The sequence below is a fragment of the Salvelinus namaycush genome, chromosome 20 (assembly GCF_016432855.1).
Source record: "Salvelinus namaycush isolate Seneca chromosome 20, SaNama_1.0, whole genome shotgun sequence".
Lineage (NCBI taxonomy): Eukaryota > Metazoa > Chordata > Actinopteri > Salmoniformes > Salmonidae > Salvelinus > Salvelinus namaycush.
Genome location: NC_052326.1, coordinates 42,558,121 through 42,584,251, shown reverse-complemented (window position 1 = coordinate 42,584,251; position 26,131 = coordinate 42,558,121). Strand labels below are relative to the sequence as shown.

The window sequence follows — 26,131 nt, the reverse complement described above, 5'->3', positions numbered from 1 at the left end:
GGATGTAGAGTGAGTTTCCAGTATACAGTTGAAATCGGAAGTTTACATACACCTTAGCCAAATACATTTAAACTCAGTTTTTCACAATTGCTGGCATTTAATACAAGTAAAAATTCCCTGTCTTAGGTCAGTTAGGATCACCACTTTATTTAAGAATGTGAAATGTCAGAATCATAGTAGAGAGAAGGATGTTTTTCAGCTTTTATTTCTTTCATCACATTCCCAGTGGGTCAAAAGTTTACATACACTCAATTAGTATTTGGTAGCATTGCCTTTAAATTGTTTAACTTGGGTCAAACGTTTCGGGTAGCCTTCCACAAGCTTCCCACAATAAGTTGGGTGAATTTTGGCCCATTCCTCCTGACAGAGCTGGTGTAACCTAGTCAGGTTTGTAGGCCTCCTTGCTCGCACACGCTTTTTCAGTTCTGCCCACAAATTTTCTATAGGATTGAGGTCAGGGCTTTGTGATGGCCACTCCAATACCTTGACTTTGTTGTCCTTAAGCCATTTTGCCACGACTTTGGAAGTATGCTTGTGGTCATTGTCCATTTGGAAGACCCATTTGCGACCAAGCTTTAACTTCCTGACTGACGTCTTGAGATGTTGCTTCAATATATCCACATAATTTTCCCGCCTCATGATGCCATCTATTTTGTGAAGTGCACCAGTCCCTCCTGCAGCAAAGCACCCCCACAACATGATGCTGCCACCCTCGTGCTTCATGGTTGGGATGGTGTTCTTCAGCTTGCAAGCCTTCCCCTTTTTCCTCCAAACATAACAATGGTCATTATGGCCAAACGGTTCTATTTTTGTTTCATCAGACCAGAGGACATTTCTCTAAAAAGTATGATCTTTGTCCCCATCTGCAGTTGCAAACTGTAGTCTGGCTTTTTTATGGCGGTTTTGGAGCAGTGGCTTCTTGTCGATATATTTACTTTTGTACCCGTTTCCTCCAGCATCTTCACAAGGTCCTTTGCTGTTGTTCTGGGATTGATTTGGACTTTTCACACCAAAGTACATTTATCTCTAGGAGACAGAATGTGTCTCCTTCCTGAGCGGTATGAGGGCTGCGTGGTCCCATGGTGTTTATACTTGCGTACTATTGTTTGTACAGATGAATGTGGTACCTTCAGGCGTTTGGAAATTGCTCCCAAGGATGAACCAGACTTACGGAGGTCTACAATTTTTCTTCTGAGGTCTTGGCTGATTTCTTTAGATTTTTCAGTGTATGTAAACTTCCGACTTCAACTGTATGCTTGACCTCACACAGTTCCAACTCCATCATTAAGGCACTCTTGACAGCATGGTGCCAAGTTTAATAACCTCTCCCTCAATGTCAGCAAAACAAAAAAGGAGCTGATTGCGGACTTCAGAAGGAACCAGGCTGGGCATGTCCCTATCTTCATCAACAGGGCCGTCGTGGAGGATTCCTCAGTGTGCATCTCTCTGAGAAACCAAAATGGTCACCTTCACCACAGACATTGTGGTGAAGGTGGCATGTCAACGGTTCTTCAATCTCAGGATGCTGAAGAAATTCAGCCTTGTGTTTTATGTTTTTGCTGCTGAAAGGTTAATTATATTTCTCTGATTTTGCCTGTGCTTAGTTCAGTTTATCCTAAATAACTCCCTAGTCCTTGCCAATGACAAGCATAACCATAAAATGATGCAGTGATGTTGGATTTGCCCCAAACCAAATGCTTTGTATTCAGGACAAAGTTACTTTCTTGCAGTTTTACTATCGTGCCTTATTGCTACAGGATGCAAGTTTTGGATTTTTTCCCCCAATTCTATACAGGCTTCCTTCCTTTCACTCTGTCATTTAGGTTAGTATTGTGGAGTAACTACAATGTTGATCCATCCTCAGCAGAGGACACCATCGGATTCACACTGCCTGCCCTCCAGGACATATACAGCACCAGGTGTCGCAGGAAGGCCAAGAAGATAATTAGGGACACCAGCCACAACCTGTTCTCCCCGTTTCCTTTACTCAGACACGGGCAGTCCAGGAACATCAGGGTGATACAGTGCCTTCTGAAAGTATTCAGTTCCTTATTCCACATTTTGATGTGTTAGAGCCTGAATTTAAAATGGTTTAAAATGAGATTGTGTAGGCTAGTGACAGACACACGTCAAAGAGGAATTATGTTTTGGGCTGTTAAGTTACTACACTTCGGATGGTGTATCAATACACCCAGTCACTACAAAGAAACAGTCGTCCTTCATAAACTCAGTTGCCGGAGAGTAATTTTAAACCAGGTGATTTTAAACCAGTTAGAGTTAAATGGCTGTGATAGGAGACAACGGAGGATGGATCAACATTGTAGTTACTCAGGCTTCTCGAGTGGCACAGTGGTCTAAGGCAGTGCTAGCTGTGCCACTTGAGATCCTGGTTTGAGACCAGGCTGTCGCAGCCGACCGACCCATGGGGCGGTGCACAATTGGCTCAGCGTTGTTCGGTTTAGGGAAAGGTATGGCCGGCCGGGATGTCCATGTCCCATCGGGCTCTAGCGACTCCTATGGCAGGCCGGGCGCATACACGTCGCCAGGTGTATCCTCCAACACTGACTTCCAGGTTAGTGCTGCTTGTTTCGGAGGATTTTTCTCCCCAATTTCATGGTATCCAATTGTTAGTAGTTAGTGTCTTGTCTCATCGCTACAACTCCCGTACGGGCTCGGGAGAGACGAAGGTCGAGAGCCATGCGTCCTCCAAAACACAACCCAACCAAGCCACACTGCTTCTTAACACAGCGCGCATCCAACCCGGAAGCCAGCCGCACCAATGTGTCGGAGGAAACACCGTACACCTAGCGACCTGGTCAGCTTGCACTGCGCCCGGCCCGCCACAGGAGTCGCTAGTGCACGATGAGACAAGGATATCCCTGCCGGCCAAACCCTCCCTAACCCGGACAGCGCTAGGCCCAACAGTGTGCCGCCCCATGGACCTCCCGGTCGCGGCCGGCTGTGACAGAGCCTGGGCTCGAACCCAGAGTCTCTGGTGGCACAGCTAGCACTGCGATGCAGTGCCTTAGGCCACCCGGGAGGCCCTGTTTTGGAGGATTTTTAATTTAAAAACTTTAACTACGCAAGTCACTTAGGCCGTCATTGTAAATAAGAATTTGTTCCTAGGAACAGTGGATTAACTGCCTTGTTCAGGGACAGATTTTTACCTTGTCAGCTCGGGGATTCGATCTAACAACCTTTCGGTTACTGGCCCAACGCTCTAACCACTAACCTACCTGCCGCCCCAGGGATTCACGACTCTCGACCTTCGCCTCTCGAGTCCATACGGGAGTTGCAGTGATAGTCTGGTCCTAACTACCAATTGGATACCACAAAATTGGGGGCAATTATTTTATTTTTTAAAAGGGGTAAAGAAACAAATATTCAGTCAGCTGCAATAACACACAAAAGTAAAACTATAAAAAAAATGTGGCAAAGAAAATGAACAAAGCCTTGTGTGGTGTTGGATTTGCCCGAAACGAGTACAACTTCTTATTTTGAAGCATAGTGTCGGCTGCATCATGTAATGGGTATACTTGTCATCAGCAAGGACTAGGGAGTTATTTAGGATAAACTGAACTAAGCACAGGCCAAATCCTAGAGGAAAATATGGTTAGTTTGTTTTCCAACAGACACTGGGAGACAAATTCACCTTTCAGCAGCAATAACGTAAAACACGAGGCCAAATCTTCAATGGAGTTGCTTACCAACACATCATTGAATGTTGCTGAGTGGCCTAGTTACAGTTTGAGCTTTATAACAAAAATATATATTTTTAAAAGCCATGAAATTCTATGGCAAGAAAATGGTTGTCTAGCAATGATCAATAACCAACTTGACAGAGTTTGAATAATTTTTAGTATAATGCACAAATATTGTACAATCCAGGTGTGCAAAGCTCTTAGAGAGAGACTTACCCAGAAAGTGTCACAGCTGTAATCACTGCCAAAGATTCTAACATGTATTGACTCAGAGGGTTGAATACTTATCTAAATCAAGATAAATGGGGGTTCTTTTTTTTAACATTAAGGATTTTTTTTTTTACACTTTGGCATGAGTATTGTGTGTAGATCATTGACATAAAATTTAAATCTAAAAAGGGATTTAAATAGATCAAATGGATTTAATTGTAATTTTAAGGCAGCATAATGTGAAAAGTTCAAGGGGGTGTAGACTTTCTATAGGCATTGTATGTGAAAGTAATTGAGATATTTGAAATAGTATCTGAACCCAGGTCTGGTACCTGTTGATTCCCAGTCATTCCACAAAAGCTAGTTGGCATTGGCTAGCGAAACTAACTCTAACTTCCTTCATACTGCACGCAGATACATAGAAATGGTATCCACAATTAATTGACAGAAACTCGCAGTATTGCTTTAAACATGAGTAGCACGAAATGGACATGAGTTGCTAGAAATGAGTAACGTTTGTTTTATTGTCATTAATATTATTAAATCATATCCACCCTTAAGAAAAAGTGGAAGCATCAAAAAAAAAATATTTAAAAAAAAAAGGGGGAAAAGGTAAAAAGTATAAGACGGGAACATCGTGAGCCAAAAAGAAAAAATGGCAACAGTACAGGAGATTCATTGAATACACCGCATTTTGATTGTACACATGATTCATTTCTCTCTTGTTTTAAGTTCCTACTATTGCTCTCCCAATCACATTTGTTCCAACTAGAAATCATTCTGAAAGACATTGACGTTATGGAGTCAAAGAGAGAGGCCAAGAAAAAAAAAAAGCTAAATACCCACTCCCATACAAATGGTAACATCAACCTCGGCTGAAAACATGAACTAACAGGCAAGCACAATCGGAGGGCCATTCATTCGCAACTCAATCCCATTCAGGAATGTAACTGAAATATACCTCCATTGTCAATAAGGATAATTTTTCCCCCCATAAATGTTTTCATTCCCGAGTTAACAGAGTTCAGATGAAACAACCCTCCAAACACACAGGCATGTCAGGTTGAACTGACATAAAGCTGTTGTCTCTGGAATGTTGAGCTTACAATTGGTTTCCTTGACCAGAAAAGCTTGATATAAATGCAGCTATTTGGGTTATTTTTCTTTGTTCCTGCATTAGTGAACCATTTAAAAGAATCAAAGAAAAAGACTGCGTTGGGACTGCAATGACCGACAATTGACAATTTCAGGGGTTGCTGACAAGAGACCATCAATTAGATACATACAATATTATAAGAGTAAGAGGGAGAGAGCGGTCTACAGTAGTCCTTGTCCCTAATGATCCGTTCTTGTACAGATCAGAATTTTAGAGTCCACTGCTTGATGCTGGCATCATGGGAGGTAGTCACTAGCGTGTGCTCATCTATCCAGGCCAGGCCACTGACATGGTGCAACCTGTGGGCGTCTGTGGAAAGGAATAAGAGAACAGTCATTTTACAGTGACACTAGTTATCAAGCGATGTCATATGGCTAACATTTAAAAAATTGGGCGTGAATATACAGTATGTGTTGCTGCTAAAAACTTGAGCATATGGTTTTCCACTGGAAAGTGTGAGCATTTGAATGTATCCCTAGAACATGGATTAAAAGACACTCTTACACATCTGTCTAAGTTGGAAATGTTGCTGTCAAAATAAATCCTTTTCATTCTGAACTGGAATAAAACAGATCGAACACATCACAGATGTACAACAGAACACACAGGCTCAGTTTGATAGGGTTGCACTAACAGTACAGATGAAAAATGACCAGGCCTACTGTACATCTTACTGTAGAAATTGTTGAAAGAAAGTCTAGGAACTGTTGCTGTTAAAATACAATACATATTTTTATTCTGAACTGGAATAAACTGATTGATCACATCACACAGATGTAAACCACACAGAGTCCTAATGAGAGGTGTGGCTGGTTGAAGTTTTCAAAAAGCATGTATATTCTGAACTGGAATAAACTGATTGATCACCTCTGTAGACCAGGAAACATGTATATTCTGAACTGGAATAAACTGATTGATCACCTCTGTAGACCAGGAAACATGTATATTCTGGGCTCTGTTTTGCAAGTGCAACACTGAGGTCATACTCTTCCTGTACTTTTTTTTTTTTTTTTTTAAGTATGTCAGAGTTGTGAACCCCGACTCACATAGGTATGTGGTGCCAAACTGGACCAGAACACCTACTGCTTTCTCAGTCAGACAGGAGACCGCTTCCTGCTGTAGATGAACAACCTACAACTGGGTGTTTGCCTCAAAAAGCATCTTGCCTCTGTTTAATCCAGTTAAGAATTTAAATTATTGTATTTTAACAGCAACAGTTCCAACCTAGACTTGTTTTAAATAATTTTGACAGTAAGATGTACAGTAGGCCTGATCATGTTTCCTCTGTACTGTTACTAGGGTTGCACTATCAGTAGCTAGCTTGATTTGGTGAATGTTAGCTACTACCTGTGTACAAGGCCAGGGGATTGTTTGAAAGAGAAACTCACATCTACGATGAGTTCGTACTCCCTTATTTCTGCTCATCATCACCTATTATAAAATTACAACAATGCCTTGCTAGCAGACTTAAAATTTTCCACTGTCGAAGCACTGTTTTCTGAAGCATTCTGCCCTGTTCTCAAAGAACTCCCTGGGTTTACCATCATGCTGTGGATGTTTGGTCAGGACGTGTCGTTTTAATAATTTGTTTGTTTTGATAGCCATTACTAAGCACTTCACCGCTCAAAACACATTGTGGGCGCTCCTCGTTATAAGTTTGTATGAAAGAGAGAAACTCATCGCTGTATATCCGTTTCATAACAATTGAGCTCAGTCAGAACTTGTGGCTAGCATGAGTCCATTTGATAACAGCGGTGAGTGATGGCGAGTGGGACTGACAAGTCAGTGGCTGACAGCGCTGCAGTGTGTGTCACGGAGTGATCAAGAAAACTACAGGGGGAAAGAATGTGGTAAACCGCAAAGCACACGGGCATCACCCTCTCACACAGCTGCCAAACTGAGCAGAGACCGCAGATGCACTTGGCCAAATCAATTCCAGTAATGAAAGAAATAATTATGAATTTACTCTGACACGTCACGACCCACCATTAACAGGTCCACACTTTAAGGCTGCTCTAGAATGACGGTGTATAAGGAGGATACTGCCATCTAGCGGTGGTGAAAATAATGACATTTGGGAACATTGGGGAAATTCTGCAGCAATGGTACAAGATACTTCGCCAGTTATCACAGACACTAAAAATTTGATTTTTTTTTCTATTATCCCAACACCTCCCCCGTCCTTTTTGTAATATTAACATTTGTTGTCCTGACAAATTGAACTACCTGCACAAAATGGTAGATTTAGCTACCAGCTCAAAATGGTTGCTACAGAAAGATCAGCAGTTTAAAACCCCATCCCACAGTCGAGAATGGTGACACATTATCCCAGCAACATCCTCAGTTTCCATGACTTCAAATATCTGAATACGATGACAAAGAGAGGATTTAAATAACTCCAGATACTTCTCTCTGTGGGTGTGTGCACATGCCACCTTTGCTCTCTGAAAGCAATTTTCCCCCTCACCTGGGATCTTCAGCCTCTTGTCTGCATCATTCACTGTCCAAACGTAGACCATCATGTCCATTCCACCGCTGGCAAAGTGCTCATTGTCGGGGGACCAGGCCAAGGTAACTACTTTAGCGTGGTGTCCATAAAAATCATTTTTGACCTGTAGGAGGGGGATAAACAGAAATGGATACAGAATCCAACATGTAACATTAAAAGTCTCCACTCACACTTAAATTGATTGTATGCATTACACTACCACCGACTGATATTCACAAACCCAAATGGCATTTGCTGTTCATTGGGCTTTAGGATATATTTATTGTACATAATTTGAGCATTCAGGACAATCAATATGGGACATGTTAATAGGTAATTTTAGCAAATTTTGCTTGAGATGGATGCGTGAGAGACTGCATACCGAGTAATCATCCGCCACGGTGAAAACTGTGACGACCTTCTTCTCGTCAGTGACGGCCAGGTAGGCTCCGTCTTTTGAGTAGGCCATGTCTGTGACTGGCCCTTTGGCCTCCATGCTCTTCCCATCATCCTTCAGAGTGTTGCCTTGGACAGAATACAAGCGGACCTTCCCATCCTGCCGGGAGGAGGGAGAGAGGTGTCAAAGAAATACTATGGACAAGGGGAGGAATATTGAGTAGTTAGATCCGAACAACACCTAAATAAAATCAGCAATCAGTTGAACAACAGTGTCATTCCCTCAGAGTTTCATAGCACTTGTTAATAGTGCAGAGTGGCTGTGGATCCAACTTCTTGGGATCTTTAGTCAGCTGCACCAAAAGATCTGGAGCTTCTGCGTATCACATTAAGTGCATGTGTATAATCAGGCTATTCAGGAAAACTGTCATGGTGCTCCTTTGATCTAACTTTATTAATGTCTGCAAGATCACACAATCACAGTATTCATAACAGAACCAAATAGCACAGTATAACGTCATTGTAAGACAAAACCACCACATTTCGCTCTAATGTGGCCAAAACGCAACAGCGCTCGCCACTTGGCAAAATACACAGGTATTTGGCTATGCTACAGTTTGTTAACGACAATCTGCTCTAAAATTTGAAACTGTATAACTCCAAGATCTAAATACATATCCCATAAAACTGATTGAGATCAAAATGGTTACTATGCAGAAAGATGTTTCACCGTTAACTTGAATTATTCTGCATGATTGAATGCAGTGGTGTTTGTCTTACAGTAACGTAAATTATGCTATTTGGTTATGTTCTGAATACTGTGATCACTAGAGCTGTAGCGGTGACCATATTACCGCCACACGGCAGTCATGAGTCATGGCCGCAGTAAAAATTGCTTCTCTCGAGGGAGTAAAGGTGCTGTCAACAGTTAGTAACATGTTTTCGCAACTAAATCTATCGATGTGCCGAAAAGATTTCACTTGGTTTCCCAAATTAAGCACTGAGGAGCTGGAGGAACAGGGTTGGAGAGACCATGGTACAGAGAGTTTGGGTGGAATATCACCTGTCGCACTGCGAGACCATGCTCTTCAAACAGTGGCTAATACTTAGAGTTTAATACGTGTTCTTATATTTATTTCTCAGCTGCTCATATTAAGCATATCCTCTGCTATAAAACCGAAGAAGCCTAACCAGCATCAAATAGACCTTGACAGCATGATCAAATAGACCTTGACATTCCATTATTTTTGATCCCACACTACATATAGCAACTTAATTTGAACTGGAACTATTATAGCTTATACTTACTGCCCCGCCCACTGCCGCAGTACTGCCCCCTGGGTGGATGGCTCCTGCTTCAGGCTCGTAGTCCAGACTGTCCAGCGTGAACACCTTCTTCTGGTTCTTCAGCAACACCACCTGACGACCACACAGTCAATATTAACACTATCCAGAACAGACAATTTAATGGTGTCACCCATATATGAATAACACAAAATACTTATTTGTATTGACAACAATGTCTGCCATGCTATGATGCCTGAATGACATGAGTTGGCACACATTAGGAAAATATGTTTTTACCTGTCCAATGCACACGGCCAATGTGAGCCCCCCTGTTGCTACGGAAACATGTTTAGGCTGGACGTCCATCTTTACCAGGTTGGAAGCACTGCAAAAACAAACTGTTAGTAACCACGTTTCCAGCCACAAGTATGCGAGTAAAGTCATACCCTATAAAAAAAAAAAAGAAACATGAAGTTAGTGCAATTTTATAAATGGCAACAGAATTTGTTAGTTCGACATGGTCAGAACTTTGTGTTGTCAATTACGCGTGAAATGACGGCGGACGCCTTTATGTGCAAACATTGATATAATAACCATCATATCGAAGTAAACTTGGAGTCATACGATAATATGGTGTGTGGTCCTCCCACTAGGACTCTGAACTTCACAGGGTGGTGAAAGTGCACGGTAATGAGCTTGATGCTGCTGTCCAAAAAATATCTAGGGTCTTATTTTGTTGACATTATGATCAATGCTCAACTGCCGTTGGAAAAATAAAAATATTATTGAATTTACCCATAATCTCATGTAGACTAGCCTATCAGCACAGTCTACCTGCAAACTGTTGGCTAGAGCGCACAAGGCAAGATCAGAATGGGCACATTTGCTATTTAATGCAATAGTTGTGACAAAGCTACCAGTAGAGTTGAAAATGTGACGGAAACACACTTCAGATTTTTTTTTATTCGGTACATGAAAACTTAAGTGAAAAAGTACATTGTGTGCACTACGTCATCCCGCACTGATTTTTCTCTGCAACAACTCAGTTTGGTGGAAACATTCACATTTTCTTGCACACTTTAGAATATTGATATATCGCTAATTGGATGGAAACCGAGCTATGCAATCGTTTTCAAATAACATGGCCCTTTAAGTCTTGGGGGGGGGGGGAGAAATCAACATGTCAATAGATTAACTATTAACTGAACATACCCTTTCCCAGAGGTGTGGACTCGAGTCACAAATATGATGACTTGCAACTCGACTAACACTAATGACTCGTGACTTGGATTTCTGCCTTATGACTTGACACTCTCCAAGCCCAAATATAAAAAAATGGTGCTATTAAAAAAAGTGTGCAGCGCATCAACTCCTCATTTAACGGATTACAGTTTGAATCGGACAGCAGCCAATCAAATTGTGCCAGCTGAGAAAAAGTTGTGCGTGGCAGTGCAGAGGAACGTCGGCGTGTGAATTCAGATGGAGCCCTTGGAAAGATGATACCCAAACATTTTTATTTTCGGATATAAAGACGACGCTGTATCAAAAAATGGATTGCAACTTGCAAAACATGCGGGAAGAAAAGTAGACGGAGGCGCAACAATTTCCAACTTTGTTCGACATTTGAAGCTGCACAAAGAACGGTAAGTTGTGGCTAATATAGCCGACAGCTATATATTTTATTACTTTACTAGTGTAGGCTAACGTGACGTTAAATCAATGAGCCTCCACACAGTCAGTCAGTGCGGGTACGTGATCAGTGCACCCAAGACTGAGCTACAGCTGGCTGGGCAGTTGGTAGCCTAAATCCTGCCTGATGTTACTGCTGTTCCTAAAACCATTGACATACGTTAGCCTACTGTAACCACACAGAGAGTGTGTGTGTGGTAAGGTTGGGCGATTGTGTACAAGCTTAAGTCGCCCGATTGCGATCCTCGATCACTATTGGGGGGGGGGGGGGGGGTTCTTTCTCATGGCTACCCATGTAGTTCCATGGAAATATGTTTGTTTATTTGGAAAGTAATAAATAGTTATTTTTTAAAAGCATTCATGATTTGCGTAAATGTAATACTAACTATTACCTTTGTTAAAAATATGAAATGGCATTACATTTGGTGAAGAGCACATTATGACTTGTTTAGGACTCAAAACTCAGTTTAGGACTTGAGACTTGCCTGTCTTGACTTGGGACTTGAGTGCTAAGACTTAAGACTTACTTGTGACTTGTAAAACAATGACTTGGTCTCACCTCTGCCCTTTCCAATATCATTAATAGTGTTCAATCAAATGTATTTATAAAGCCCTTTTTACATCAGCAGAAGACAAAGTGCTATACAGCAACCCAGTCTTAAACCCCAAAGAGCAAGTAATGCAGCTGCAGCATTTATACCTAGAAAGGCAGGAACCTAGGAAGAAACCACACTCTTCTGTCTGTGCCAGGTAGAGATAAGAGTACATGACCATTAAGGCCAGATCGTTCTTCAAGACGTTCAAACGGTCATAGATGACCAGCAAGGTCAAATAATCAGTGGTTATAGAGGGTGCAACACGTCAGCACCTCCAGAGTAAATGTTAGTTGGCTTTTCATAGGCGAGCATTCAGAGGTCAAGACAGCAGGTGAGAGCGAGAGGGTTGAAACAGCAGGTCCAGGACAAGGTAGCATGTCCAGTGAACAGGAGGTGTCAAATATACATGTCACTATTGGTTTACGAATGAACATACCGAAAGTACGACATCACAACAGCTATCTTGTCCAATGACAAAAAGTGAATCTCATCATAAGGAAGCAGTATTATTACAAAGCTACCCTCACTAGAGATAAGAGAGAACTGATAAATATTTCAGTGAAATCTGTCTTTTAATCTCATCTTCTACACTAAGTATATGTAACAGTTTAACTTTAGTACGTCCCCTCGCCCCGACCCGGGCACGAACCAGGGACCCTCTGCACACAACAGTCACCCACGAAGCATCGTTACCCATCGCTCCACAAAAGCCGCGGCCCTTGCAGAGCAAGGGGAACCACTACTTCAAGGTCTCCAAGCGAGTGACGTCACCAATTGAAACACGAGCACCACCGCTAACTAGCTAGCCATTTCACATCGGTTACATATAGAACACTTCTGGACCCACCTGTATTCTTTCTTTGTCACGCTGGTGAAGCGGACCGTGTCATCCATGCTGCAGGTCACCAGCTGGTCGGCCTCGTCCACCGCCATCTTGGTGACAAGGTTGCTGTGGCCCTTCCCTGAGAAGCAGTCGTTCTCCCCGGTCTCCGCATCCCAGTAATGTGGAAGCCACAGTTAAGGATCGTGTCTGACTGTCACCAGGAGAGGGCAGCAGAGCAGATCTTAACATGAGCTTAACTAACGCAAGGGACCAGAACATTGGTGGTGTGGGCCTCTTGTTAAACTAACAGATGGATACAAGGACATTCGCAGCAGTTATGTGCAGTACATTTATGTAATGGAATATAAGCAGACGTGGCTATTACATTTTATGTGAGTCTTCATTAGGTGCCAATGTTGCTACTGGATTATGAATACACAAGGCTTTGACTATTAGCATTTATTAGGCTCCTTGTGTTCCAAATGCCAACCATCTAGATAAGCCCCATTCATTCAGGGGAAATGGACTGTGTAGAAAGCACAGTTCATCATTAATATGCCTCAGTGTTGACACAGCATGCCTTCATTTTCCCAGTGAAAGGATATTGATGTGCCCGTCATGGCTGCCAGAGTAGATGTAAGCCCGCCCCTTGTTTTTGTGAACTGTCAAGGACTGAATGGATTTGCTGTGACCCTGTAAGGCACAATGTGAGAGATTTGTTTAGCACAGTCATCAAATAGTTAAGAGCATTCTATTTGACTCAAGTGTCGCAGTTGTGATACTTTCAGTTTTGGCACGAATTTAGCATTTCCAATCAATGTGCAATTTCATGGGTCTCTAGCAAACTGTCAAAATTAACTATTTAATTTTGAGGAATGCTGACAACCACTTGTATGCCATCTCCTTTCCTGTTACTGAACTAAGTGCTTGTTTTGAATAACAAGTGACTTGAAGACTATTTTAAAGGCAGATTATGTGATCAGGACAAAGAATGTTTGTAGACATCATGATAAGCTAAGTCAGCTAGGGACCGTTTCTGTGCAGAGCATCAATATCAGGAGATTAAGCCTGCCAGTTGTGTCCAAATTGTAAAAAATAATAAAATATTAAACACCCTCAAGCCCTGACCCTCAATCGCCAACTCTAAGTTGTGTTCACACTACACCATATTGCATTCTGAAAACCCTGTAGTGTGAAAGAAGGTTTAGGCTTACCTTGATGGTGCGGAGCGGCCGGTCGGGGTTGCTCTTATCCAGGTAGTTGATGTAGCCCGACAGGGATATGCTGAGCAGATGGTCCTTCTGCCACAGGCAGCCCAGCTGCTGGTCCATGACGTCGGTGCCAATGTTGAAGGTGGTGAGGGCCATGCTGGTGCCCACATCCCACAGCTTCACAGTCTTGTCACCCGAGGCAGAGATGAGCTGGGAGCTGTCAGGGCTCCAGCTCACCTGAAGGAGAACAGAGGGAAGGAGTGGACCCAGGGTGACAAATAGGCATCACATCACTGTCGGTTATCACAATGCTTTCAGAAGAAACCGGTGCCGCAAAATGTACAGTCCCAAGCATTTTATTAAGCAGATGGCTAAGTTAGTCACTACGGTCTTCCTGAGACCTGAAGTAGTCACACTGGAGCTAGACATTCCAACACTGCATTGCATGTCATGGGTTAGAATCCCAGTTCAGATATGCCAGTGATGGAATACATTAGATACAGTCTAATTATGTTGTTATACTCAATCACCAATTAAAATTCCTAGAAATCAAATATTGTTGGGGGCATGCAAAGTGAAATAGAGGAGTGATGTTTTAAAATGCAGGGGGTACAAGAAAGTCTGACTTCTTTTTCACAGGAACACATTGCACTTCTAATTTGAAAAGGAAAGCATCCATTTAGTTTGTTTACGTTCAAGTCCCTCTAGCAACTGCATGGCAGCTTTAATCTTGACTGGGTGTTCAACCCTCAGCAGTGAAGCCTGACAAGTTATGCTGAAGAGGAAAAATACTTTTCCATTCTCAGGAGGCTAAAGTAAAAACCCAATGCCTACATGTCTCAAACCACCAGGCAAAGTTGAACGATAAGAGAAACTCCGTAAAAGCCGTCGAGATACTTACGGCATAGACTCCTCCTTCGTGGGCCTTCGCTCCGCCCAGAGCCCCAAGCTTCTCGCCAGTCTTTCCGTCGTATAGGAAGATCTAGGAAAACAGGGCAATGTGACACTTCTAGTTAGAACCAGTACTGTAGGGTAAAATTGAATTTCAAGAGCCACGTAGAAACACTTGTCTACTACTGCCTTCCAGTCAGCAATTGTCGGTTCACTGGAAAGTATCTGACAATGTACTGAGTCACAGCTGTTTTCTACTGTACTTCTAATCCCCCTCCACCACACACATTCACTAAAATATACTGAACAAAAATAAAACGCAACATTCAACAATTGAGTTACAGTTTATTTAAGGAAATCAATTGAAATAAATTCATTAGGCCCTAATCTACGGATTTCATGACTGGGCAGGGGGGCAGCCATGGGTGGGCTTAGGCCCACCCAATCAGAATTTGTTTTCCCCACAAAAGGGCTTAATTACAAAAGTACTCCTCAGTTTCACCAGCTGTCCGGGTGGCTGTTCTCAGACGATCCCGCAGGTGAAGAAGCCAGATGTGGAGGTCCTGGGCTGGCGTGGTTACACGTGGTCTGTGGTTGAGGCCGGTCGGGTGTACTGCCATATTCTCTAAAATGACGTTGGAGACGGCTTATGGTAGAGAAATGAACATTAAATTCTGGCAACAGCTCTGGTGGACATTCCTGCAGTCAGCATGCCAATTGCACACTCCCTCAACTTGAGACATCTGTGGCATTGTGTGACAACCTTTGAGTGGACATTTGTCCCCAGCACAAGGTGCACCTGTGTAATGATCATGCTGTTTAATCAGCTTATTGATATGCCACACCTGTCAGGTGGATGGATTATCTTGGCAAAAGAAATGCGCACCAAATTTGATAGAATAAGCTTTTTGAGCATATGGAAAATGTCTGAAATCTTTTATTTCGGCTCATGAAACATGGGACTAACACTTTACATGTTGCGTGTATATTTTTGTTCAGTATAAAATACAATGCTAGAAGAATTAAGACAGGCTGTCAATGTCCGGCCAACTGTGGTGGGTTCTGAGACCACCTTAGTGATGCTGGGTCCCTGACCATGGAGCAGCTCTGGTAGCTAGCGGACTCACCTGACCATCAGCGCCAGCTGTACAGAAGCGGTTCCCGTCTGGAGAGAAACGCACGCAGTTGACAAACCGGCTGTGGTCCTAGGATGGGGTAGGAGATTGTTAGAGACTTGAGCTTTTCCAAAAAGAAGGACTATTAACTAATGATTTTCTGGTTAATTTAAGCTACATTTGTATATTGGTTGTTGTCTATCAATTATACTGTCAAGTTTAAGTCTCTTAAATATTGCAAGTAATTTGACAGTTACCTGACTAACTCATTGATCCAACTTTCTACAAACCCATTCTCTTTTAAAACAGAGAATATACACAAACAGAAGGGACAACCTACTTCTGGAGACCCTTTGCAGAAATTCTTCAGAGGAATTTCAGTTGTTTCGTTACATAAGGTTCCCTTTTCAACCAGCAGTGACACCCATATAGTAGATCTCATAAGTCTCAATTATTCCGTAGTCTCTGATGAAACTTCATGGGAAAAAGCCTACATGGAGCTCAGACTGGCACCAAAAAACACAACAAAACATAGCAGCGTGAATATCAAAAGGAAGTCAGTGCCAAAATACTTGATCTAAACGCAATGCTCTTAACTCTTGGCGCACAGATCCCTTTAGCGGGATCATTTTCGGCAACATCCGCTGAATTGCAGAGCGCTAAATTAAAATTAAAATACAAAAAATATTTAATATCATGAAATCACAAGTGCAATATACCAAAACACAGCTTAGCTTGTTGTTAATCCACCTGTCGTGTCAGATTTTGAAAATAAGCTTTACAGCGAAAGCAAACCAAGCGTTTGTGTGAGGACATCGATCAGTAGACAACATTACAAACAGCTAGCAGCAAAGTAGCTTGGTCACGAAAGTCAGAATAGCAATAAAATGAATCACTTACCTTTGATGATCTTCGGATGTTTGCACTCACGAAACTCCCAGTTACACAATAAATGTTTTGTTCGATAAAGATTATTTTTATATCCAAAAACCTCCATTTGGTTGGCGCGTTTTGATGAGTAATCCACAGGCTCGTGCAGGTCATGACAGGCAGACAAAAATTCCAAATAGTATCCGTAAAGTTCGCAGAAACATGTCAAACATTTTTTATAATCAATCCTCAGGTTGTTTTTAACATAAATAAATCGATAATATTTCAACCGGAAGGTAAACTATTCAATACAAGAGAGAAAGAAAATGTCTAGCTACCACTGTCGCACGCATGAACTAATCGAAGGACATCTGGCAGTCCACTGACACGATGTGATAAATCTTGCTCATTTTTCAGAATAAAAGCTTGAAACTATGTCTAAAGACTGTTCACACCCTGTGGAAGCCATAGGAAAAGGAATCTGGTTGATATCGCTTTAAATGGAGGAAAGGCAGGCAATGGAACAGGGATTTTTCAAAATAAGAGGCACTTCCTGGTTAGATTTCCTCCGGTTTTCACCTGCAAAATCAGTTCTGTTATACACAGACAATATTTTGACAGTTTTGGAAACTTTAAAGTGTTTTCTATCCTAATCTGCCAATTATATGCATATTCTAGCATCTGGGCCTGAGAAATAGGCAGCTTACTTTGGGAATGTTATTATTCCAAACATAAAAATACTGCCCCCTAGCTTCTTAATGACTATCAAGGAGTATGAGATTAGCGGAATCAGGATGTGCTTGAATGGAGACTGCAACATTCTGACAAATAGATAACACTATCTTGCCTCGTTTGACCGCATATAGTTTTAAAATTACTGATTGAAAGGGGTATCCCATTTGCATCCTTCCTAACTAATAGACCAAATGGTAATGTTCAGCACTACAGCAGAAGTGATTTAATCTCTACGAGTGAGGTCATGTGCTTAATAAGTATATCTGTTACAGAGGAGTGTAAATGCTTTTTTTTTTTTAGGCTGGATCACGTTGAATTGTAGGTTTTAATTCTGTAATGTATTGATTGTTGTCCCCCCCCCCCCCCAATATTTTTGCTAAATTAGCAATGGGACTCAAATGTGGATTTGTAAGCACTAAATGTGTATGGACTTGGCCCAAGACCACAAACAGGGACTGGTGGCAGCCTGTAGCGAACCCTAGTCCAGACTAGAGGTCGACCGATTAAAATCGGGGCCGATTTCAAGGTTTCATAACAATCGGAAATCGGTATTTTTGGGCGCCGATTTGACGTTTTTTTTTTTTACACCTTTATTTAACTAGGCAAGTCAGTTAAGAACACATTCTCATTTTCAATGACGGCCTAGGAACGAGGCAGAACGACAGATTTTTAACCTTGTCAGCTCGGGGGATCCAATCTTGCATTGATTACATTGCACTCCACGGGGAGCCTGCCTGTTAGCGAATGCAGTAAGCTAAGGTAAGTTGCTAGCTAGCATTAAACTTATCTTATAAAAAAAACAATCAATGACTGTCATTGCTCCAATGTGTACTTAACCATAAACATCAATGCCTTTCTTAAAATCAATACACAAGTATATATATTTTTAAACCTGCATATTTAGCTAAAAGAAATCCAGGTTAGCAGGCAATATTAACCAGGTGAAATTGTGTCATTTCTCTTGCGTTCATTGCACGCAGAGTCAGGGTATATGCAACAGTTTGGGCTCTTTGCGAACTAATTTGCCAGAACTTTACGTAATTATGACAACATTGAAGGTTGTGCAATGTAACAGGAATATTTAGACTCATGGATGCCACCCGTTAGATAAAATACGGAACGGAATAAACGTTTTGTTTGAGGTGATAGTTTCCAGATTAGTCGACGCGTTATAATTCCTGCAATAACTTGCGGCTGAATTTGAAAGTGGTTCCTTCGTTATTTCACCGTTCATGTCTTCCATAGAGAATGTCTTGATCTACTTCAAATAAGGTCTGTGTTTCGTGCAGGCTTAAACCGCCTCGACGTTTTGATACCCGTGTAAATCGCACTAGGATAAGGTAACGTTTGTCAACATATTTTCATAAATCCACTCTACAATTTTTTTTATCTTCGCTTATATTTAGCCAATATTGATCAGAGTTACCTTGTCCTATGGATATCTACACAGTTATAAAATTGGCACGGTGATGTAAGCCTACACGAAACACAGACCTTATTTTAAGTGAATCTAAAAATATCCTATGGAATAAATGAAGGAACCGCTTTTCAGATTTTGCTAGGTGTCATGGAATTATGACTCGCACTTTGGTCGTCAATTCTTACCATGCCCATTATTAAAATAGGATTTCCTGCATATAGAAATTAAAGTTTGTTTTCAACATTCATCACAGGTAACTTAAACTCTATTTTTATTCAAACAGTTGAGAGTATTTGTCTCCTAAGCAGACTCTTCAGTATCATTGTCACTTCAGAGCTGTGTGCGTGTGTGTATTTATGTATTATATTAAGTTAAAATAAAGTGTTCATTGTTCATTCAGTATTGTTGCAATTGTCATTATTACAAAAATGTGTGTGTGTATGATATATATATAAAAAAAAAATGTTTATAAAAATCGGCATCGGCTTTTTTGTCCTCCAATAATCGGTATCGGCATTGAAAAATCATAATCGGTCGACCTCTAGTCCAGACACATCATTCCAAAACTGCAAAAAAGCTGACTGCTCCAAGGCAGGTAGTGTTTGCTAAGCATAATGCACCACCTTTTTTTCCCCAAAAAGGATACTTATTGAATAAGTTGAGGTCAGTCTGTACTTCCCCTATTCACACTTTCAAAATGTAGGAATGAAGTTGACATGTGAAAGTACATAAAACACTGATCCTGAGAAACTGAGAACCACTCAAAAGTAGTCAGGAATGTACAGTGCATTTGGAAAGTATTCAAACCCCTGGACTTTTTCCGCATTTTGTTACGTTAGACTTATTCTAAAATAAATTTTGCAATCTACACACAATACCACATAATGACAAAGCAAAAACTGATTTTTATAAAATGTAAGCAACATTTTAAATTAACTGAAATAACATTTACATAAGTATTCAGACCTTTTACTCAGTACTTTGTTGAAGCACCTTTGGCAGCGAGTCTTCTTGGGTATGACGCTACAAGCTTGGCACACCTGTATTTGGGGAGTTCCTCCCATTCTTATCTGCAGATCCTCTCAAGCTCTGTCAGGTTGGATGGGGAGCGTTGCTGCACAGCTATTTTCAGGTCGCTCAAGAGCTGTTTGATTAAGTTCAAGTCTGGGCTCTGGCTTGGCCACAAGGACATTCAGAGACTTGGCCTGAAGCCACTCCTGCATTGTCTTGGCTGTGTGGGTCATTGTTCTGTTGGAAGGTGAACCTCGCCCCAGTCTGAGGTCCTGAGCATTCTGGAGCAGGTTCATCAAGGATCTCCCTGTACTTTGCTCTGTTCATCTCTCCCTCAATCCTGACTAGTCTCCCAGTCACTGAACAACATCCCCACAGCATGATGCTCCCACCACCATGCTTCACCGTAGGGATGGTGCAAGGTTTCCTCCAGACGTGATGTTTGACATTCAGGCCAAAGAGATCAATCTTGGTTTCATCAGACCATAGAATCTTGTTTCTCATGGTCTCAGAGAACTTTAGGTGCCTTTTGGCAATCTCCAAGCGGGCTGCAATGTGCCTTTTACTGAAGAGTGGCTTCCGTCTGGCCACTACCATAAAGGCCTGATTGGTGGAGTGCGGCAGAGATGGGAGAACCGTCCAGAAGGACAACCATCTCCACAGAGGAAATCTGGAGCCCCGTCAGAGTGACCATCCGGTTCTTGGGCACCTCCCTGACCAAGGCCGTTCTCCCCTGAACTGCTCAGTTTAGCCGGGCGGCCAGCTCTAGGAAGAGTCTTGGTGGTTCCAAACTGCTCACATTTAAGAATGATGGAGGCAATTGTGTTCTTGGGGACCTTCAATGCTGCAGACATTTTTGGTACCCTTCCCCAGATCTGTGCCTTGACACAATCCTGTCTCGGAACTCATGGCTTGGTTTTTGCTCTGACATACACTGTCAACTGTGGAGGTTATATAGAGACTTTCCAAATCAAGTCCAATCGATTGAATTTACCAGAGGTGGACTCCAATCAAGTTGTAGAAACATCAAGGATGATCAATGGAAACAGGATGCATCTGAGCTCAATTTCAAGTGTCATAGCAAAGGGTCAGTTTTATTTATTTTTTGCAAAAATTCAACAACAAAAAACTGTTTTCGTTTTGTCATTGTGTGTAGATTGATGAGGAAGAAATGCATTTAATCCATTTTAGAATAAGGTTAGAAGATAACAAAACATGGAAAAGGTCAAGGGGTCCAAATAAACTGTAAATGCATAGGCCCAAGACCAGAGTGTAGTTCACCTTGACTACAATATTTTCAATATGTTCACTACAGAGTGTTCTTTGCTGTTCTGGAACCCTCTTTAAATTAGAGATGGAGGGGGGAAAAAAGATACAGTAGAATATTAGTCGGATGTACCCGCACCAATTCCAGTATTTGTCCTTGATAGTTTGCTCTCCATCTTCTTTTTAAACAGTGAGCTAATTTGTTTTCAGCACTTTATTTCCATGACTGATCAAAACTCACTTTCTCATGGCTCGCACGTCACTCAGCAGCAGACATATGGTGAGCAATAACATCAAGTCACAAAATAAATGTGCAGTATCGAATTGCAATACATAGACTTGTGAGAATCGTGAGTCGCAATACATATCGTATCAGCACCAAAGTATCATGGTAATATCCTATCATGAGGTCCATGGTAATTCCCAGCCCTACTTTAAAGCCTCATCAGAAATACTCCACTTTTCTTTTTTTAAATAGAGAAAATCTGCAACATGTTAACCAGACTAATGTCATCAGCAGCTCAGCACCATGAGCTAAGTGACTGAGATACTGTCAAAATCTCCTTTCACACTTTAAAAAGAAACCAAAGTTGGCTTGACTCCTACACACACTGATACGTTCCATGGTCAACAAATGTATGGCTTCCCAGTGGTGTAAAGTACTACTTAAGTCATTTTTTGGGGGTCTGTACTTTACTATTTATATTTTAAATAACTACATTCCTAAAGAAAAGAAAAAGAGGTACTTTTTACTTCATACATTTTCCATGGAACTCATTATATTTTGAAAGCTTAGCAAGACATGAAAATGGTCCAATTCAGACTTATCAAGAAAACATCTTTGGTCATCCCTACTGCCTCTGATCTGGCGGACTCACTAAACAAAAATGCTTAATTAATTTGTAAAGGTGTTGGGGTGTGCCCCTGGCTATCCGTAAATAAAAAATAAAAATGGTGCCGTATGGTTTGCTTTATATAATGATTTTTAAAATGGTTTATATACTTTTGATACTTACATATATTATAAACCAAATACTTTGACTTACTCAAGTAGTAATTTACTGGGTGACTCACTTTTATTTGAGTAACTTTCTATTAAGGTATCTTTCACTCAAGTATGACAATTGAGTACTTTTCCCACCATGACTTCCGCCCGTGCTCACGACAGGGCTAACCGAGTGAAAAGTGCTATAGTACCAAAAGGAAATACAAAAAAAAAATCCAGAACCAATTCCCAAATTTCTTCAGAAATGTCAGACACATTGGCCTTTTCTAATTTGGGGAAAAGTCTGTACTCTGCCCTCTCTCTGTAACTCACAAACCGATAAGTGGTCAAGTGGAGTGTCAATTAGTTAGTAGGCAAACGGAAGACTCTCCTCCCCTCCTCAATAGCCTCCTTTTGGCGATGAAACAAGTATATCCTACCAGAGTCCTTTTACCGAAGAGTTCTGAAATCTGCCACCCCCCTTTGAATCAGCTAATTGCTTTCTTCTAGGAGAAAAGCTTGCAAACATTTAAAAACGATATGCTACTCATCCTTTTATCTTCAAAATGTCTTTCACAACTAGCTAAATTTGAAGTCAATTTATACATTTATTCTGGGATTACATCCTGTAAACGTCAGTTGCCTGATGCACAATTGGAGTAGTAATTTCATACAAGCACATTTGTCCACTTTCCCTCTCCGCCTCTGCTCGATTACCTTTTTCTAAAAAAGGAGGAGGTCAGAGACACATGAGTTCAGACTCATTGAGAAAAGGCCACTCACTGTGCTTGAGAACTTGAACTTGAAAGGGGGTCCCTCAAAGAAGGCCCCACAGTTGTCATCACTGCCGGTGATGAGGCGGTAGGGGCGAGTCTGCTTTATGTCCACGCTGTTGATGATTTTGGAGTGGCCCGAGATCTCGCCCACTGAGGAGCCAGTGTCCCACAGGAACACAGCCCCAAACCTGGAAGGAAGAACACACACATTTACAAAGTGGGACAAGACATGATGCAATGCAAAAAAAATGTGCAGCGATTCACTAGATAGAAGCAAATCATTCATAAGTGCATAGATGAAAGAGGCAACCTTATCCAAGTTTTAGGGGAGTTATGAAAGTCTTGGGTGAAGGGTGTTTTTGAATTCATCTTCTGACATGTCCCAAAATCACATTTTAAAGGGGTTCAAGCAATATCTAGTAATTGAATATTCAATTAATGTCAGATACTGGAATGTTTACAACCGGGTTAGCCACTACAGTTGAGAGCTGTTGCCCCAACATGCTGGGGACATGTTCAGAAGACAAAACGGGAGGAAGCAATTGAAAAAAAGGAGGCATCACCTGAACATACCCATTAAGGATGTTAATTTTAGTTTCAAAAGAGTTTCTGTCTTATGCCTGCTGAACACAACCCTGATTCAGCTGATCATGATTCTATAATTGATGGACATCTTATTGCTGATGTGGAACAAAAACCTGCACACCCCGTAATGCATTAACAGCTGACCTAAAGCTTATACAATCCTCTACGACATACAATCATTGTTCACCAAAGTGTAAATGCTGCACTGTTAGCAGAACCTGAGCTCTTATTTGGAAAATAACGTTACAGGCACCATGTCCCTGTCCTGCATGTGGTCTGAACTAGGCCCTACAGACTTACTTCTCACGTCCCTCTCCCACACAAGCAATCCTTTTGCTGTCCTCAGTCCAGGCGATGTCCTTGATTTTGCCCCCAAAAGGCTGGTACTCGTACTTCAGAAGGTGCTCCTTCTGGGTAGTGTCCCAGATACGGATCTTACCAGACACATCTGTAGGAAACATATGTGAACATTGTAGATTTGGCATCACTACCATAAAAATGATCTCTGCCCATTTGGCTTTGTGCAAATGAGATGTTCTCCACAGAAACCACATGCATGAGAAGACTAGGTACAGGGCTTGTCACTATTCACAATTAAGACAAATCCATTGACAGATGAGATCTGAGTGAATTTGAAAAAGCGTTCGTTTCTTGGCATGTTTTATGATAAGACATGATTTATTAGGATCCCATTAGCCAACAGCTAGTCTTACTGGGGTCTGACAACAAAAAAAGACAAAAACACTACAATTAAAATACATTAACATGTAGTGTCTATGCGCGTGCATCTATCAGTTACACATGCATGTCAGTACATACACACAACAAGTAGGACATAACTATCTAGCTACCTCCAGACGCAATGTAGAAGCCACTGGGAGCGTACTTGGCAACAGTAACTTGATGAGGGTGCTCGGTGTAGATGTCAGCTATGGCAGGGTTCTGTCAGAGATGAAGGCAAAACTTGAACGTTAGTACAGGTTCTCACACACACACAATATAGACTGGGGAAGAGGTTATATCCTTTAATAAAATCTGACCAGCCCAGTTCACACGTTGTACTGTACATGAACACACCCAAATATAGGCCTGTGAGTTTCAGGTTATCAGCTGCCAACAATGTGTCAGGTGATATGTTCATTTGATTTAAGGAATTACATCTATGTTCCTGATGATGACACTCTTCCCATTGGTGTAGAGGAAGTTGTTGCCTTTGGGATCTCCACCAAGGACTTTGGCAACTCCTCGTTCCATCTGCGGGAGGCTGGCAAATACATGCTCTGTGTGAACGACAAGGAAGTGTGTATTATTATTATCATCATCCAGGTTAGTCTAGGCATTGACCTATTTGGTTGGTAAATAACATACACATCAAGATCAGCCTACAGCAGCTGTAAAAACTGACAAATCAAAACTATACTTCAATCAATTAATACAAACTAAATGACACTTGCTTGTATTATGTATGATGCCAGGCCTCTGAAATGCATAACAGACGACCTGTAATAGCCTTCTGTCACAAAGACAATAAATAGGCCGTCATGTACCTCTGCTTTTAGCTGATTCATTAACTACACGTTAGCAGATAAATGTAAAATATGCATACGACTGTGTAGTCTTACTAAAATCACGCACACACATTCAGTGACATGTCAACAATGCGTTGCATATTTCGTGCAGAAATCGAGATTGAAATTGTTTGTAGGAAATATGGCAAAATCGAGTAGGTTCCCTTTCAAGCTCCATCCAATGAGAAGAAACTCAACTCAATTATGAATACGTGGCTATTTACCTAGTTACAGAAGAACTTTAGCAGCGGTGTGATGTCTCAAGACAAGAAATGTGATTGAAATTGCAGAATGGGCGAGGTTAGTGCTTACACACGTAGTTACAGTAGCTAGCTAGCTGTTTCTCTGTGGTGAAGCACTATTTGTACTGAGGGAACGATTAAAGGTCCATCTTTAATGTATATAATTTCAAAAATGAAACTAATAAAACGACTTACTCAATTCATAGGTCATATTCGCAGATTTTGTATTAATTCCTCCGATGAATGAAACGCCAAACCTCCCTTATCCACCAGCAGTTCTGGACTCTGCTAATCGCACAAACACGGAAGCGAACGGCACTCTCCGTATGCCTAGCTTTGCCCATATATAGTAAACTCAGCTTCGACGCGAGCAGCTGTCGCCCACTAGACTTGCGCTTACTTGCCTGTCGAGGAAATGACGTTACCTTGAATAGTCAAGTAATTCAAGAAGATACCCAACAAGGTAAATAAAGGACACTTTGCCCCAGAGGTTATGGAATCGATGTGATGACAAATAGGTAAAAAATAACTATTTTAAAACCTAACACACTCATACAGCTATGCAAGCATCAGCACTGGATGTGGGGATGGGGGATCCCCAGCACAGGCGGCTGGTGGCACCTTAATTAGGTAGGACAGGCTCATTGTAATGACTGGAACGGAATTAATGAAACGGTATCAAACACATGGTTTCCATGTTTTACATTTGAGTCATTAACGCACAGGGTTTCCCAAACTCAGTCCTGGGCCGCGAGTCCTGTTTCTAAACACTACCTCATTGATGTGGATGCTACCATGATTACGGATAGTCCTGAATGAATGGTGAATAATGATGAGTGAGAAAGTTACAGACGCACAAATAGCATACCCCCAAAACATGCTAACCTCGCACCATTACAATAACACGGGAGTTTAGTATTTTCTTTGGGGGGGTATAATATTTGTGCATCTGTAACTCTCTCACTCATTATTCACGAATTCAGGACTATCCATAATCATGGTGGCATCCACATTAATGTAGAAGTGTTTAGAAACATATTATATTCTTATTTACAACAAAAAGTGACTCCAAAATGACACACTACATTATTTACCATTAATTTCTATTGG

General features: G+C 41.5%; 1 protein-coding gene across 1 annotated transcript; it reads right to left on the bottom strand.

The window, feature by feature from the left end:
- Window positions 1–4,407: 4,407 nt before the first annotated feature.
- LOC120065387 (WD repeat-containing protein 1-like) lies at window positions 4,408–25,330 on the bottom strand. Its single transcript, XM_039016363.1, has 15 exons — window positions 25,217–25,330; window positions 24,370–24,491; window positions 24,063–24,153; window positions 23,512–23,659; window positions 22,634–22,814; window positions 15,576–15,653; window positions 14,459–14,539; window positions 13,561–13,794; window positions 12,952–13,039; window positions 12,371–12,527; window positions 9,536–9,623; window positions 9,260–9,370; window positions 7,938–8,111; window positions 7,535–7,679; window positions 4,408–5,376 (listed from the first exon to the last, which is right to left on the bottom strand). The coding sequence occupies exons 1-15, from the start codon at window positions 25,230–25,232 to the stop codon at window positions 5,270–5,272; spliced, it is 1,821 nt and encodes a 606-aa protein (XP_038872291.1). The 5' UTR covers window positions 25,233–25,330; the 3' UTR covers window positions 4,408–5,269.
- Between the last annotated feature and the right edge of the window lie 801 nt (window positions 25,331–26,131).

What these genes read in the sequence shown, in the direction of transcription:
- LOC120065387 (XM_039016363.1), bottom strand. An exon ending in ACGAAGGAGGAGTCTATGCC is followed by an intron (nt 13,795 to 14,458) that starts GTAAGTATCTCG and finishes GTTCTCCTTCAG; the next exon opens with GTGAGCTGGAGCCCTGACAG. An exon ending in CAGCCATGACGGGCACATCA is followed by an intron (nt 12,528 to 12,951) that starts ATATCCTTTCAC and finishes TGTGGCTTCCAC; the next exon opens with ATTACTGGGATGCGGAGACC.